Source organism: Acartia tonsa, chromosome 8, assembly GCF_053477335.1.
Source record: "Acartia tonsa isolate MP-2025a chromosome 8, ASM5347733v1, whole genome shotgun sequence".
NCBI lineage: Eukaryota > Metazoa > Arthropoda > Copepoda > Calanoida > Acartiidae > Acartia > Acartia tonsa.
The window spans coordinates 41,452,652-41,471,799 of NC_137267.1; the positions used below are offsets into that span (position 1 = coordinate 41,452,652).

The window sequence follows — 19,148 nt, forward strand, 5'->3', positions numbered from 1 at the left end:
CCTTACGAAAAAAACTATGTCTAGCATCGTATTATATCTAGCATTCTGCGAATATAAAAATGTACAATCATAAGATTAAAACCAGTTTTTTTAGCCCTTGCGTTCGGCACCTCGGGGCTAAAACAACTGGTTTTAATCTTATAACTGTAAATTCTATATCCGCGGAAAGCAGTTTATAATACGATGAAAGAAATAATTATTCTCTAATCCTTAAACAAATGCATTAGGATTGAGACTTCATGTCTTACTTTATATCTTGCCTTATGGAGGGTCTAACCAGCTATAATTTTTACAGTATCTAAATCAAAAGTAAAGTTGTAATAGGTATTTATCGCATCGTATTATAGACAGCGTTTCGTGGATATTTAAATAAAAAATTATGAGTTTAAAATCAGTTGTGTTAGCACTGAGAGGCCGAATGCCTGGGATAAAAAACTGGTATTAATTTTAGGATTTTTATCCTAATATTCGTGGAAAATTGTCAGTAATCCAATGTTATATATGATTTTACAGTACGACTGAGAACCGGTTCTAATTAAGACGATATTAATAGATTTCGAAGCCAAACTAGAAAGATTGTTTTACTATCTAAGTTTTTCTAAATGTGCCTTATTGTCTATTTTTTTTCAATATCTTACAAATAATTGCAAAGAAGCTTTTAATTTTGTAACTTTGTGATGTGTGGTCCTTGTGAGAAGTTGGCAGGTGTGGCCTAGTTTGAAACCTGATCAGTCTTTAACATCCTTTGCAGATCCAGTGCAGTTCACGACAATATGTTCCTGGTACACGCAAAAAATCTATGAACTTTAAAGACTACTAGCTGCAAAATGGCTGAACGTACATGTCATGCCCGCACACTGTGTTAAGCCACATTAGTAGGCCAAAAATAATCTTGAATAGACAATATTAAATGATGCACAGGAAAAAAACACGTTAAAAATGTATTTTTATGCGCACTGCGAGATAACTGTGCATTATTGAGTAATGTCTATTCGAGATTATTTGTATGTCTTCTTTCGTTGGTGAAATTCTCTGCGAGCATAATCTGTACGTTTAACTGTTTGGCCTTTAAAGTTCATAGGAACCTTTTATTGTAAACTGTACTAGCTCTTTCTTTTTAGATCTTATCTAATATGACATAGGCTTGTACTTTCATTTGTACAGTTTCAGATAATTCAATTAACTAGAACAAAATCCCAAAGTACACTAACTCGAACTGTACATGGAACATAAACAAACCTTTTAAAAACTTTTAATTTAAAAAAAAAATTAGGTAAGGTAAATTAGGGGGTACAAGCGCCATAGGTTTGAAAAGTTAGAGGGATGGAACCGTTACCGTGTCGTCTTTTTGGTTTTTCTGATGACATAGGGTTGAACTTTCATTTTGTACTGTTTCAAATTATTTCAACCAGTGCATGTGACAACAACCTAAGGGCTAGAAAAGGCCAGCATGGGTTAGAAAATAGGTGAGATGGAGCCATGTCTTCTAATCGGTTTGTCAGAGATGTTAAAGTATAAGACAACTGACGTTTTATGGGTGTTCATCCAAATTTAACGCTTTTGAGATTAAAAGTATTGGTTAAAAAGTTTGAACACTACTAGCATAGAACCAACCAATCAAAATCCAATAAAAGTACCCAAAGTTTTTGATCCAAAAAATAGGGTAACAAGGGTTAATTACTTGGGAACCAGTCTTATTTACAGTCCAATGTCCCCTTCTTTCCTGCGGTTTGTGAAATCACAGTAGATTAAACTGTACAAAAGTCAAAGGTTCAATGGACAGAACTTACCATTGCTATTATGGATAGGATCACTTTTTCTTTTCATTGCATTCTTCAGATATTCTCCTCACATCAATATCCTAATTTATTTCATACCTGGCGCGTCCACAGAATTCTGTCAGAGGGTGTAACATAATAAACTTATAAGTATTGATGTGTACAGTACACCAGACAACTACCTCTTTATTATTCAGTGACCCATAATTTTGCAGAAAATTTTGTCTCAAGAAATTTGTGCTTTCTTATAAGCTTACACTTTAAACATTTAGAAAGTGCTAAAATTTTATTAAGTTTTTGAAAGACAACGCTAAATGATATGTAGGTACCTTAAATTATTACTAGCGGCTTAGCCACTAGTATCTTGGGGCTTGGCCCCAAGAGGTTATTAAATAAAGTGGTGGTGCATAACCAATGTTTATATTATATGCATCACACAAAAAAAAGAAAGTAGCCTAAAACCACCATAGGACCAGCAAGTATATTTCTTGAAGAGTAGAATCCAATCAGTTCAGTGGTTTCCGAGATATGAAGCTTCAGACGGACGAATGGACATCATTCTACTTTGTATTACAGATAAAGTATGTCCATTATTTTTGCAGGCAAAAAATTTCAAATTTGTTAACTTTATTTTAAAAAATGAAAAAAATCATGTAAAAAAGGGGTAGTAAACAACCCCACTGTTGCACGCCCATTTCCAAATACTTTTCAATTCTGTGTTAATCTTCTCAATTTCTTACAGTTAACTTTTTCCTGTTTACTAACTTTTTACTGCATCGATTATATCATACTAGTGTAGATCAGGGCTCTACAGGGATAAAACAATGGCCGATAAACTGATGTACATCCCAAATGATGATACACAAAATTGTCACTTCTGTAGATTATAATTACTGGTTGAAACATTTTAACGCTGAACTAAATGAACCAACCAATCAAAATTAATTAAATGTCCCCAAAGTTTTTAAGCCAACGAATAAGATAATACGACTTTGGGGACTAGAGTTACTTCCCTACTTGGGTATAGATTAACATAAAAAGTGATTAATTGCATCAATTAAAATAATCTATTAAAACGCACCATAACTGAAATTAAATCAATTGTACCTACAGCTGCTATGTCAGGTGTGCGACTATTAGAATAAAGGTAAAAGCACAAATCAGGCGCATCGCGTTATCACGCCCCTCGGGTTTAACCAAACTAGTATTAATCTTACAATTTTTAATTTTTCTGTCGGAAGGCTACGATGATGTAATAGTTAATTATCACGTCGTATCTTAGACAGCTTTCCGCGGATAGTAAAATTATTTATTATAAGATTATTTCCATATTAGTTGGCTCAGGTCTTTAAATTATTATTTGTTGAAAATTGTCTACATAGAATACGATACATGATATTTCAATTTGGCTCAGATCTGGTTCTAACCCAGCGGACAATACTTAGTTTTAAGCCATACTGGCAAACCATAAAACAAAAATTTATTCCAATTGAAAAATTGTTTTGTAATTGTAATCATTCGATCATTATGGCTTATTTTGCAAAATTTTTACTTTCAAACACAAAGTAAATATTTTCAATTTGATTGTTTTACAAAATTTGTTTGGTTGTGTGTGTGTGTATGTGTGTGTGTGTGTGTGTGTGTGTGAAGTTATGAAGTGTGAATTAAGCAGGGATCTTAAGGGATGAGACAATGGACGCTAAATTGATATACATCCCCAATGATGATAAACACAATTATCCCTTCTGTACATTGAATTATTGGTTATGGGGCGATTCTTCGTATTTTTCACAGTAGCTTTTCTCCTATTGCTAGCCCTACGGGGGGGCTCTTACCCTGCGTGGCCAATTACTTAACCCTGTGGGGCACCTAACCTAACCCCATATAACCTAACCTAACCTAAAATAACCTATAGAAAGCCATTTTAAAAATACGACGAATGTTACGAAAGGGACTATTCCCCAAAGTTTTATAAACAAATTCTTTCAAGTGCTGGCTTAATTGATTGATTGGTTTAAATGAGCAGTGTCAAAACTTATCAATCAATGCTGTTAATCTACAGATCTTTAAATTGGGGATATACAGAGAGGGGTAGGTTTCTGGTAAAATCCATAAAGGTTATGTGTTATAAGTAAAAAACAGTAGTAGAACGATAAAAATATATGTTAACTCTAAAATTTTTTTTGTCTATAGTTCTTTTCAATAAGAAATACACATATTTAGTGAATATTATCGTTCTACTACTATTTTTAAAAGCGAAGCTTTTCTATAATTAGGGTCGGTCCGTCCGTCCGTACGTCCGTCACGGATAGCTTTTTTCGTTAATTTAGACATGTTAGAATTGTCCTATCGATTTCAAATTTTGCATGGTGATTCCTTTAGTAGTTAGGTACGATTTAGAAAGCGTAGCAACTTTATAATCATTACCAAAATGTCCGTACGTCCATTTTAAACATGTTGATTTTTTTACTTTTTTAAATAGCTTTTTTCGTTAATTTAGGCATGTTAGAATTGTCCTATTGATTTCAAATTTTGCATGGTGATTCCTGTAATAGTTAGGTACGAGTTAGAAAGCGTAGCAACTCTATAATCATTACCAGAATGTCCGTACGTCCATTTTAAACATGTTGATTTTTTTACATTTTTAACAACAAATTTGTATGTGACCTAATTATCCGATTGGTCTGATTTTTAGTATACTAATTCCTGGGACAACAAAGTACAATATTATAAGCGAAGCAACTCTATAATCAAGTCCTAAAAATGTAAGTATGTCCATAATCATTATCCTGTATCAAGCAGTTTTTTAACAACTTTACTTACAATTTTGCTTTGACTCTTTTACATTCGCATTCTGATTATTCAGTTCTGACATTATACAAGTGTTAATATCCGTTTGTCCTACCGTTTCAGAGCTTCGCTTTTATGGATGTTGTCATCCTTGTTAAGTCTTAAAACACACACCTTTACAGATTCTACCAGAAACCTACCCTTCTCTTTTATTTATTGTCTTATTCCTTAAGATGCCTGGCGGAAAGTATACCTAGTTGTGCGCTGCTAGGTTATGTTCCAATGCAGTTTTCTCAGTTAAAAAGATTGGAAACATATCTGCAAAAGAGTGGCAGCCATTTTTCAATCAAAAGTGTCTTTTTCACATGTATCCAATAGTGAGAACATTTTCCTCATTTTTCTTACATTAGAAAAATATTTTATTTTTTATATTTTCTTTAGAAGTCGTAAAAGGAATGTTTTCTTTTATAATTTCAAAACTTCAGCATAAGATACTTTGTTTATATATAACAAATACTTTTCTTGCTTTCATTGTAAAATTGTTTTAATAACTTAACAAGATTTCCAATCGTAAAGAACTGACCCCACCCCTTAAATGTAAAAGTAAGAGGGTGGGGGGTTCTTATTTTTAAAATTGTGGTTAGTTAGGGTTAAACTGGTTGCAGGGTAGCTTTGCAGGTATAGGAAAACTTGACATTATGAAGTTTTGCTGCTTTATTTACTAACCATTTCAATTTACAGCAGATGTATGTATATTTTATAAGATATGTTTCTGTCTTAAATAAAGTTTTAATACAAACACTGACGTACTGATAAAGTGATTTTCTGTTAAATTATTTTAAAAATATTGAAAATAGGTGGGGGGGTGAGGGTGTTTTTTTCCTCTGTATATCCCTTTCAGGACTACTCAGTAACCAATATAATATAATCTAACCTAATATGACCTAAAGTAATAAATAAACAAAACAAAAAGCTAACCCCATGTCAAATTGCTTTAATTTATTTTGAAATTACGAGGGAATATTTTTCTGTGCTCAATAAAGCACTTTGAAGGAAAATGTCTATCTTTAGAATATATTACCATACCAGAAAAAAATAACAATTATATTTAATCTTGTAAGAAAATGAGGGAATAATCATCTATAACATCGTATTCTATACAGCTTTCCACGGAAATTAAAATACAAAATTATGTAAGATATTTTTTTTTTTATTTTTGTTTTAATATTCATGGAAAATTGTCTGAATTTGATGCTGTAAGGAAAACGGTATGATTTATATAAGAGAAAACTATTTCCCCTCAACTTTTTGCACCTAGAAAAAATATACCCTCCAAAATAACTTTTTCTTTTTAAAATTATAATTAAAATAGTTGTGGGGGGGGGGGGTGACTTCCCCTCCCCACATCAAAAGCCCTCAGTGGCCTTTAGTGACCGATACTTCAAAATAATAAGCAGTATTTGACTGGTTGTCATTAGTTTGTTGGTTAAAATACCTTTCTTTAGCTGGACAATCTCTTATCCATGGGACTGGAAATTTTCATTCGTTCAAATGTAGGAAAATAATACAATTTTTAGTATATAACAAAAACTGCAAAAATAAACACAGAAAAGTTATGGATAAAAAAATTCAGCCATCTTTACTGACATATTAGGCATGCATTTGTTTGTTTGTGTGTGTGTGTATGTGTGTAAATGCAGGAATCTCAAAGGACAATAGCCAATACAATAATGTATATCCCAATGATGATACATAAAATTACACCTTCTGTAGATTATAATTAGTAGTTGGAACTTTTAGACACTTAACTATTAAATGAACTAACCAATCAAAAAAAAAATTAAAGTCCCCAAAGTTCGTTAAGCTTACGAATAAGAAAAAGTGATTATGAAACTTTGGGGACTAGTGTAATAAAGAGCCCAATGTCTCCTCCCTCCCTGGTATAAATGCATATAATTGCATTTAATATGCAAATTCTCGAGCGCAAATCTTCTTTATGAGTTTATTGATGCAATTGAACATTACAGAATACCCTGTCAGTAAGAGTTAGATATCTAGATATCTAATTATATAACTTTCTATCTATTTTCTATCTTCTTTATTGATGCAATTGAACATTACAGAATACCTTGTCAGTAAGAGTTAGATATCTAGCTAGATAATTAGATATCTTTCTATCTACTATCTATCATCTTATTCAGTTTATTTCTGCAATATAAAACTAAGATAAGAAAAAAAAAGTACAAATAATTAAGAGTTAGATTCCTTTCTATCACTTTTATGTATTTTTATTGATAAAATTAAACATTACAGTAGTTAGGAAGACTGACACAGACACACAGAGAGTCAGTTTGACATCCAATTACTTTTATATACAGATATCTTTCTTTACATTTTTTAACTTTTCTTGTGTACTTCCAGTAACCTATTAATAACCGCTGAATTAGGATTCTTTCTCATCAATACTTAAAATCATGCATTGCATCGTATTATAGAAAACTTTTTACCATTTCAACTCATTTTAAACATATCGAAGGTAGGAAGATTAAATTATCACCAATGGCCCTACCTGTATGTTTTCCTAATAAATCCGTAAAGATGTATTATGATTACTTAATTTCCTATTGTCCCATCTCTTGCATACCAATAAATCAAGTAAAATCACTTGCATTGTCTATAGTCTGAAAAGTTAGACAGTGGTTAGGTTTCAAAGTTTTTAAATTTTATAGTATCACAGTTCAGTTTAAGTTAGTACTAATATTTTATTTATGATGCTATTTTTCTGATAAAATATATTCTAAAATTCTTCCATTGTTTCAAAACTTTATATGGTTTTCGATGATATTGTTTGCTAATTGTACATGGAAATTCCAACATTTAAAATGAAATAAAGTTTAATGAAACATTTGGTTAATATTGGAAATTTTGCTGCTACAGCTGCCAAAAAAGCGGCTTATTGCAGGTGCACAAACATAGACGTCAAAAGGGTGCAGGGGGGTATAAAGGGGTGATTATCCTCAAAAACCTTTCAGATCCCTCATTTTACCTACCTCAAAACTTTTTAACAGCTCAGTTTATTACCCTCAAAAAAAAACTTGGACGTCCTTGTGCACAAAGTAACATTTTTCAACATTAAAGAAAAGTCGAGCCGTACAAAAATTATGTTGTTTACTGGTTTTAAGCATAATAAATTAGCAAGCCTAGTTACATCACAATTTATATTTTATTTATCTCCTATTGATCTATCCCTATTTATTGTAGGAATGGGTGTAATATACATATTCGTGGATATTATGAAAGGGGAAAACGTCAAGCTAACATGGAACTCGCTTATTGGTTGGTCAGTTCATTCGTCCAGTAGGAGGGGAGGGGATTGGGTTAGGGAGTTGGAATGAGGAAATTGTTATTTTAGCCCACTGCAAGTTTCTCTTTATATGAGAACTAGGGGCTGCGCCTCTTGCATTTAGGGGCTATGTAATCATGAAAGAGGCTAGAAAAAAGCTTCAACCCATCCCAAGACTTAAATCTTAAATTAAAAGAGCCCAAAACCATTTTGATCTTAAGCTTAAGACAAAAAATAACCTTACAACTTTATACAATAGGATATGAAAATCTGGTGTAAGATCCATGTTATAATATATCCATTATTGTAGGTTTAGTAAACTAAGATTTATCTAAAAGTTTAAGCCATCAAAAAGTTAATTATAATCTAATAGACTTGGGGGACACGGACTTAAGTTATAAAAAAATACCTTTAGATTAACGTAACTACTTCTTAATTACGGTTTGTCTGTCCGTCAGTATGTAGAACTAATTTTTAATTTACTAACATAAGATATCATAGTGTAATTATTTGCAGTACTTTTGTAGTTGTCCTTTTATCATTTAGTTTTTCTTCAAATTCTCTATTCCTAAACATGGAGGGTGAGAGTATTGGGTTATTTATTACACTAGTCCTCAAAGTTTATATTATTGTTTTATTATTCGTTGAATTATTCTATATAATTTTGATTAGTTGGTTCATTAAGTTTAATGTCCAAACTTTTCAACTAATATAAATACCAAGGGGTAATTTGACCATCATGATTAGAGATGTAAATTAATTTATCGGTCATTGTCTTATTCCTTTAGATCTCTGATTCCTAATGGCTAAACAATCTATTTTACTTTGTATTAAATCATATGTGTCCTCAGGAATTTAGACGTTATCGTCTTTGTTCAGATTATATGCCTCAATTCTTACTTAATTACAAAATAAACTGATTATGTTTACTTTTTATTAAAAACTTTTAATAGACTGATAACTTTTAGCACAGGGACTTCTACCCAATGAAAATATGTTAAACTTTATTTAAATTTCAATCAAATAGAGGAATTATGTTATAAAGATTAAAGAATACAATCAATCTGTCTGTCTGTTTGTCTTTCTGTATTTCTGTCTGTCTGTCTGTATAACTATAATCTATATGTCTGTCTATATGTGAGTCTGTCTGTATGCCTATCTGTGAGTCTGTTTGTATTTCTTTCTGTATGTATGTCTTTATGTATGTTTTTCATCCACCAACCAATCAAAATTCACTAATCTCCCAAAAGTTGTTAAGCCCACGAATAAAAACACGTTATTATAGGACTTTAGGGACCATTGTAATAAACAGCCCATATTCCCCTCTCTCTCTCTCTCTGGTTACTTTTTATTTGCTTTCCCCCGGCCCCCTGTCGTACTTCTTTCCTCCAAAAATTTCCTACTTTTGTGTTTCCCTTCAATTTATCTGCTCTATTAGACGTATTAGAAACAAATTGTAATGTGTATAATACAGGGTGTTTTTTTAATAAGTTAAAAGTATTGCTTAATTTAACCCACTTGCCATTGACAGAAATTAATAATCTATATCTTAATTTCTTCATTGATGTGGGACATTTTGAATGAGAAAAAATATTTGGCGATTTTCAACAAATTCTGCCTTAAAAACCGGTTTTTCCAAAGTACCTATTTTTGGAAGATTTTTGGATCATGACTAATTTAAAAAATGCGTACATTTTTAAAAATCAAATTACGCGGCTTGTGTTAATAGTAGAAAAATGCATATCGTTAGAATTGTCATAAACTCTAGTTTTTAGGTATTTAAGAAATATTCCTGTGCTATGCATAGTTTAGGAGCTACGTGGTAAAATGTCCCAACTTACTTAAAATTTTCAACACTTCTCACATTTTCCAATGTAGCTCCTATACTACAAATAGCTTGTATGTGTTACATATATTTCCAAAAACTAGAGTTAATGACAATTCTAAAGGTATGCATAATATTTTTCTACTATTAACACAAGCCGCGCAATTTGATTTTTAAAAATGTTCCAAAAATAGGTACTTTGGAAAAACCGGGTTTTAAGGCAGAATTCAAATGTTTTTTTCTCATACAAAATGCCCCACATCAATGAAGAAATTAAGATATAGATTATTAATTTCTGTATTAGTAGACATTATGACAGTGAGAAAATTGTCGTCAATTTAGGTTGCTAATATAGACAGACATTTATTGGTCAGTTCATTCATCCAGTAGTAGGGAAGGAAATAAGGTAAAGGGGGTGGATATGGTGTCATCATTTTAGCCAGCTACAAGTTTCACTTGATTAGAGTACAGGATAATCTGGTGTAAGATCCAAGTAATAATGAATCCATTCAAACTTTTTTTTAGAAGAATTGCTATTCTATAACTAGAGTATGTTCTTTTGTTCGGCCGTCATTGCCTTGTTCTCTAAGTATATATCAAAAGACATCCAAGCTTTTTATTTGGAGGGAGGTGGGGGGAATTTTTTTATTGGGAGAGTGGAGGTACCAAAATAGCTATAAACCTTCTCAGGACCTACGAAAAGCTTCACTGTAAATGAGAACCATATCGGTTCAGTGGTTAGTGAGATCCTTTGGTACACACAGACAAAGATCCTGTTACTTTATTATAAGGATGATGGGTAAAAAAACCCTCTATTTTATCTCTAAAAAATTAACACTAATTCTCTTTCATCTAAACTTTGATTATTTTTCTTCATTGAAAACTTTCACAACTCTATTTTAGCTTTAGTAAGGTATATAATCATTGTATAAAAGTTACATGATGTCTGTTTGAGTGAAATATATTATTTTTGTACTTTTTTTCTATTAAACTAAAATTGAAAGGGAAGAGCGTAACTGCATCCCCCTTCTGCAAGTGCCCCTAGAGGCCTCTTAGGGTGTAGCTACTAGTAAAATATTTTATATATATTTCTCTTGAGTAGGATGAATTATATAAGACATATCTATCTTTAATAGGATATATTATAGTAAATCTATCTATCTACCTTGAGTAGGATAGAACTTGTAAAATATCTATCTATCTTGAGACGGGGAAAAAATAACGTGTGACTCCCTCTTTAACATCCAATATAAGAAATCTTTTGTAGGTATTCAAGAAAAAATGGTCTAAATCCCATAATTATTCACTTTTCTATCTTATCCGATTATCTATGTCTATAAAACCATGCGATAATCCATATAAAAAAGTAAAAGTATCTTTGTCTGTGTGTGTGTGTCTGTACTTAAGGATCTCGTTTATAGATTAACCGATATGGTTCTCCTTTACAATATAGCTTCTAATGGGTCCTGGAAAGTTTCATAACTATTTTTAGGAAGGGTACTACCACCTTCCCAAATAAAAGTACTCCTATAAAAATGATCCTTCCCTCCCAATCAAAAAAACTTTTGGGGGTCTAATTTAACCCCCTACAATCTCAAGTGCCTCTAGAGACCTCTAGGTGTGATTCTACTAGTATATTAATAATTTAAGAAAGCCTAACCGTTGTTGTATACTTTGTACCTATCATTATTACACAATGAGAATCTGAAAAGTTTTTTTTTTACAACAAAACTTTAGTAATCCCAATAAGTTCGTCTGTCTGTTTTTCTTTTTAATGTAAATCTAATACTATAATAAGGGGCGGTGTTAACGCCCCCTTAAAAAAAGATTTTATATAGCCTTCTCTTCTTTTAAAATCCTTTCAAGGTTACACCCCCCCCCCCATGGTGAATCGCTGTGCACGCCACAAATCAGGACATGGCATCCGAGTATTTTCTGTCAACAAATTTAGATAGCTTGCGGTCATTCCCTTTTAACTAATTAAAATACTTAGTAAATTAGTATAACTAACTGTACTTTAACGACACACGTTTTTTTTAACAATTTAAGCTGCGCTAGTTACTTCCATAACCAATAATAATCCTTGTTTATTTTTATTTAGGTATATGTGCCATATTCTTGTTTATCTATCACCACCAAGAGAAATGGACACACACAACGACGCACAGGACACCTAATGTATCAAGGTATTAACTATCTATATATCTACCTATCTTTCTACCTATCTATCTATCTATCTATATATCTATCTATCTATCTATCTATCTATCTATCTATCTATCTATCTATCTATCTATCTATCTATCTATCTATCTATCTATCTATCTATATATCTATCTATCTATCTATCTATCTATCTATCTATCTATCTATCTATCTATCTATCTATCTATCTATCTATCTATCTATCTATCTATCTATCTATCTATCTATCTATCTAGGCGACAGTCTGAATCGAATTCATACCATCGAACGTGCCCCTCAAATTCCGGCACCCCAGACTCGAGTAGGAAAATTGAGGCTAGTCAAAATAATGGAGGTAGGGTTATTATTTTTATATTTGTCTGCTAGCGGCTATGCCCCTAGAGGCCTCTAAGAGCCTTTGAGGTTGGATGGGGTTGTAAGTCGACTCCCCTCAATTTTTAATTTTAAATTTAAAAAGAAGAATTTTTAGAATGGTCATTTTTCTTGGGAGGGTGATGGTAATCCCATGTAAAATAGATTAAACCTATCCAGGACATATTAGAGCAGCAATATATATGATTGCAGCGGTTAGCAATATACTTCGATTGAGACATCCTTTTTAATTTATTTAAGGATCTTAATGGATAATACAATCAACGATAAATTGATTAATTGTAAAATATGATAATAGTTATTTCTCGTATCGTATTATAAACGGCTTTCCGCGGATATAGAATGTACAATTATAAGATTAAAACTAGTTTTTTTAGCCCCGTGGTGCCGAAGGCACCGGCTAAAAAAACTGGTTTTAATCTTATGATTGTACATTCCTTTATTCGTAGAAAACTGGATATAATACGATGCTAGACATAGTTTTTTCGTATGGATGAGAACCGGTTCCTATCCACCGGATTAGAATGAATACGAGAAACAAAATGACCTCTTCTGTAGATTATAATAATTGATAGAAAATTTTGTTTTGGCTTCAGTATTATCTTAGGTTTATCTTAATATATGGATTAATGCAGCAAATTGTGCTAATATCTCAGCTTTTTTTTTTATAGGAAAATCCTTTTACTTGAGTAGTGAACAATACAGCCATACCCTCCCCCCACCCCATTTCTTATAATCATACATGTGGCAGCGCCCCTAGCATCTGATCTGCATTCGGAGATTAAAAATAGCCTGAAATCATCCAATGACTTGAATAAAGTAAACAAAGTAGCCTAGCAACATTCTGAGACCTATGCAAAGCTTCCCTTAAGTGGAGAACTTAATCGTTTGAATAGTCATTGAAATCTTCAGACAAACAAACACTACTTCTTTATATACTAAAACTAGCGGCTACGCCCCTAGAAGCCTCTAGGGGCACTTAAGGTAGGAAGGGGAAAAGTCGACCTAGTCATATTTTAAATTTAAGTTTCCAAAGAGTAAAAAAAAAATTGGGGTAGGGGGGGTGAAGGCACCCTCCCCAAAAATAGTTTAAAACCTTTCCAGGACCTATAAGAAGCTTCACTGTAAAGGAGAACGATATCGGTTCAGCGGTTATCGAGATCATTCGGGACAGACAAAAAACGCTTACTACTTTATATAATAGGACTAGCGGCTACGCCCCTAGAGGCCTCCAGGGGCACTTGAGAGGGGAGTTCAATCCCAAATCCCATTTGTTAAATTTAGATTTTTTGGGGGGTTATTTTTTTTCTACGGGCGATTTCTCTTGGGAAGGTGATGGTACCCTCCAGCAAAATAGTTATAAACCTATTCTAGACCTATGAGAAGCTACCCTGTTAAGGACAACCTGATCGGTTCAGCGGCTAGCGAGATCCTTTGGTACAGACAAATAAACATCCTGTTACTTTATTATAAGGATTAAAACATGCTTGTCATTTTGGATAGGTCTGTACGTACGTCCGTCCAAAAATCTAAAATAATCGTATGTCTATTTGATACATTACCATTACCTCGTAAGAGCGGGATTCTCCTTCGATTTAAGTGATCATCTAGAGAATCCAGAGCATCATCCACGTGTAATGGAATGCGATACTCTAATACCAAGGATATTAAGTTAAATAACATCCATCAGACAACGAACCCTTTGATTGCATGGCCTTTGTCTGAGAAGTCCTAACTGTACATGGTAGTCAGTTGGGCCAGGAAATTCCCCCGTACTCTTACTATTTATGTAGCGCACCCGACATAGCAGCAGTAGGATCCATTTTTAACGTCTTTAGTTATGACGCGGTGTCGGCTCGAAATTAGAACCTATCAACTCTGAGCGCTTGCGCTACGTGTTGAGCCACGATTGCGGGTTATGTGTCTATTTGATAAAAAATATTTATGAAATCATAGTCATAACAAATTGATGAAATAAAGAATCATTAGACGATTACAAATAATACAACCAGCTCAGCATTTCCAAAATTAAGGCTTCGCTTTCATGGGTGGGGAAGCAGCTTGAATAAAAAAATTACGTCATACAATACAGACGACCAATATTATGCCAATATACATTTTACTGTAATGTCAATTACAATGTGTACTGAACTATCAATGTTTTTATTTATTTTATGACGTAATTTTTTTCAGGTACTATAAGCTGCATCATAAAAGAGCTACACAATTGTAAAAGAGGAGTGGGGGAGGGGGAGGGGTTGATGGTTTACTCGCTTTTGGAGGGTAAATGCCGTTTTTGCTGCTAAGGCTGAAGGGAAACATTTGCTGCTGAAACATTTTTATTTAATTTTTCATCAAACTTGCTCCTCTCTTACAGGGAATAAGGCAATGGGCGATAAATTGATGTACATCACTATTGATGATACACAAAATTACCCCTACTTTAGATTACAAACGTTTGAACACTCAATTTGATGAATCAACCAATTAAAATTCAATTAAAGTCCCCAAAGTTTTTAAGCCAAACAATAAGAAAACGTTAATACAAAACTTTTGGAACTAGGAAAATAAACTGCCCATTGTCCACTTTCTCCCCCTGTATCATTCACAATAGATTTAATAATCTTGATACAAAATCATTAGATCAGCTAATAGAAAACCAGATGGGGGAACATTCCGTAATAATAATTTCAGTGTCGTGCAAAGGGTTTAGCAAGTAGGGTGTAAACCTTAAGGGAGTAGAAAATTGGAAGACAAACCTCTAAATTATAATTTAAAGGAGTATTTTTACACTCTCCTACCGCATACCCATTTTCCAAATTCATTAAATTTTGTAATGTTAAAAGGAAAAATTTTACGCAATTTTGTGTTTTTTTTAGAGTCAAACAAATTAGAGAGTGATAGAGCAAAATAAACCTTTGTCTCTTTTTCTCCGTATAATAAATTAGCTACGCTGGCCAAATATTTCACGTCTTGATTAGGGTATTTTTATGTTTATTTTACTATTAGCTAACAGATGAACAGTCAGAAATAAATGTTAAATAGCTACGCTTATGTAAGGAATATTTTTGTTTACTTTGAACTAAACAGATATGTTTCAGCCTTTGACCATTTATTTAACAAGACTCAGGAATAAGAGGATAAATAAATAAATAGATGTAGAATAGACGAGGATATTATGAAAGGGGAAAAATTGTCGAAAATTTAGCTGGCTAACATGGAACTCATTTAGTGGCAAGTTAGTTCATTCAGGGAATGAGTTAAAGGGGGGGAATCGTCATTTTAGCCCACTGCGTGTTTCACTTTATTAGAGTATTTAATAAACTAGCACTATCTATAGAATAGCTTTACTGTAAACGTATTTTTGTAACGGTCAGTCGTTAAGCTTATTTATATTTACTAAGGAATAAATTATATGATATTAAAATTTTTAGGACTTCTTTACTTTTTCGTTTGACTCTGTGTATGACTAGAAAAAAAACTTCATTTATCACCATAGAATAAGGAGGAATAGAAATGAAAACCCTAAATATTTCTGGGAAATTTGAAGGAATCTTTGAATTGCGCAGTAAAGACAATAATGCTAAAGTACAAATCACAATGACTAGTTGTCACTAGTACATACTCTTGTTTTAATTTTGGTAAGTACAATTGACCACATTTGTAATTTTAAAGGGTCAGCTAAATGGGTACAGCCCCTTCCTCCCCCATTCCCCCCTTCCACAAGTTAATGTATGGATGTAGTAGTTGCTATCATGTATAAATCAGCTGTTTAAAAACAAACATAAGAGCGCAACCTAGTTTTATAATATAAATACTGAGACCAATATTTTTTTTGTAAAATTTACATAATTAAATTTTTTAAGGCTTAATATGCACATTAAATTCATTTTAATCCATTGTGAATAGGGAAGAGGAAGCTGGATTCTTGGGTACATGGCTTTTAGTAAACTATTGCAAAAGGAATTTATTTTGAATATTTTTTCTGAATAATTACTGAAATCACGTTATTTACTAACAGCCTTATAGCCGTTTTGGTCTTTCAAAAGTTCCAATTTTACTTCAGGCTAGCCAGGCAGAATCTTCTACCTGGATTCTATTCTATACTTTATCTTCTTTGTTTATCACCCTGCTTATGTTGCAAAAGGCAAGCTGATACAGATCTAAAGGGATAAGACAATGTCCAATAAATTGATGTACATCCCTAATGATGGCACACAAAATTACTCCTTCTGCAGATTTAAGTTAAAAGTTGAAACATTTAAATACTCCTTAATAAAACTACCAATCAAATTTAGCCCACAAATAAAAAAAACGTTATTATAAAACTTTGGGGCCTAGTGTAATAAACAGCCCATTGTCCCCTCTCTCTCTCTGAAAAGCTGACCTTTCATTTATAAATTGAAATACCGGTAAAGCATATAAAACATTCTTGTTTGGAGCATAAGATTATTTCCAGTATGGCTTTGAAACCGATTATTATCCACTGATTTAGAACCTGTTCCCAGCCATGCTAAAAAATCATGTATCGTATGGTTTTGTAAACAACTTCCACTCAAATAAAAAAATAAAAATCTTAAAATTAATACTAGTTTTCTTAAATGTTAGCATGGGCCTTCGGCTGTCGAACCTAACAAAACTGGTTTTAATCTTATAATTTTCCATTTTAATATCCGCGGAAAGCTGTAATACGATGCGATACATTTTTTTTCATATGAATAATATATAATTATAGGATGGTTAGGTCAGGTATAGAGGGGCTTAAATGTACTTGGGTATCTCCTTAATAGTTATTCATAACTTCGTTCGTAACTTTAAAAAAAGTGTGACATTAATTAACGATATATTTTTAGTTTGTCCGTTAAGATCCGTTAATGAACCGTGTGACCTCTCCGTTTTAGAGAAGCTTTCAAATATGTTCCAGTATAGAATAGGGCGATTTTATCTAAAAAATAAATCTTGGTGTGGTTTTAGGCCAATATATTACTGCCGTCTTCTAAGGGTGAAACAGTAGATTCTTATTATGATATCAAACGCTGTTTTAAAATCAAACTGCTGTTAATTAAATATAATTTAAATACGATTTTATAGTAATGACAATGAATAAAGGTATAATGAATTGAAAAATACTTTTGAATATTCAAATTTTTAGTTCATTTTATTTTTGAGAAAAAGTCTACTTTACTTTACAGTTCTACTTGTTTTTCGTTTAAATAAAACAGTATACTTTGTAAATAGATTTAAACTTTTAAATTTTAAACTAACAACAAGAATGAAAATATTAGTAAGAAAAGTTTTGCTTAGATAAAATCCAATTAAATACTTGGTTTGGTTTTCAGAAAATCATCAGCAGAAATTTTGGGTGTAGTCCCTTTCGTAACATCACACCTTATGGGGCGATTCTTCGTACTTTTCACAGTAGCTTTTCTCCTATTTCTAGCCATTGCGGGGGCTCTAACCCTGCGGGGCCAATTACCTTACCATGTGGGGCAATCACCTAACCAAATATAACCTAACCTAACCTAAAATAACCTATAAAAAGCCATTTTAAAAATACGATGAATTGCCCCTTATGGGGCCGGCGATGTTACGAAACGGACTATTCCCGAAATTTTTTGTTAGCTGCTTTTTAAAATCTAAATCCTCCATACTGTTATTGTGAATTGACAAACAAATTAAGTTAAAAAATAAGATGCTAATTGGTCATAGAATCAGTTAGGCTAAGAAGCTCTTTATGGTGCCCAAAAAAATGGCGCCAAACAATACAAATGACCAATGTTAGGCCAATACACAAAATAATTAGCCAAATGCAGACTAGTATACATTTTAATTGACCAATGGTAGGCCAGTATAACGTTATTTTTATAGGAACTATAAAAAGCTTCATCAAATAAAGAATCCAAAACCTATTTGATATTTGATTTGAGTCCTATATTAAACAAAGACATATGTAGGGCTCCAAGTTTAGAAGACAAAAGTAATGTGCCTACATTAAAGCAAAATATAAAAATAATTTTAGCAAAATATTTTTTTGTACCTCCTCCCTTATCAGATTTCCTATATTATTTTTATAGGGATTAAATAACTGTATGTCTATGGGGTTGGGACACTGCCGACTTTTAATTTGATCTTTGAAAATCAGCCAATATCGTCAGAAATATTAACACAGCCAAGTCTCTACAAAAAAAGCAATTTGCAATTAAATGAACTACAGGTAGTTGTCTGGGTTATGCATCAATGGTTTTAGATTTATTGTTTTTGCGCTAAAATGGACATAATAGTCTATGATTTTGAATAAATTTTGCCTCATCCTAGGGCCTCCCCTTAAGAGACCTTGTAAAAAGTTCTGGTACTAGAAAATAAAGTTTATTTGCCCTATTCACATCTCTTTAGTCAAAACAATAATACTACAAATATAGTGATGTTCATATAAAAACGTAAAAAATTATACAGTTGTAGCTTCTTTTTATAATTGTCCAAAATTAATTGCATTACTAAAATGCGAAAAAAGAAAGAGTACCAATTCGATAATAATAAGTAGAAAATCCGTATGTCGTTGAGAGAGGGAACTATCTGCTGTTTATTACAAAAGTCCCCAAAGTTTTACAATAACGTTTTCTTATTCATTGGCTCAATTTTGAATTTTGATTGGTTGATTTATTAAGTGTTTAAACGTTTTTACCACTAATTCTTATCTACAGAAGGGTTAGTTTTGTGTGACATCATTAGGGATTTACATCAATTTATCGGCTATTGTCTGTTCACTTAAGAGTTTGAATATCGGCCTAATTATGTTTACTGTTTTATAATTACACCAAAAGACGAACTTTGTCGA

The 19,148-nt window shown here is 32.4% G+C and overlaps 1 protein-coding gene across 1 annotated transcript in view; it reads left to right on the top strand.

The window, feature by feature from the left end:
* Positions 1–19,148, top strand: part of LOC145325582 (uncharacterized) — a 94,914-nt gene that overhangs the window by 44,457 nt on the left and 31,309 nt on the right. The window contains exons 10-11 of the mRNA XM_080168549.1: positions 11,838–11,922; positions 12,178–12,275. Of these exons, the coding sequence (XP_080024675.1) occupies positions 11,838–11,922; positions 12,178–12,275 (183 nt within the window). The remainder of the gene's footprint in view (positions 1–11,837; positions 11,923–12,177; positions 12,276–19,148) is intronic.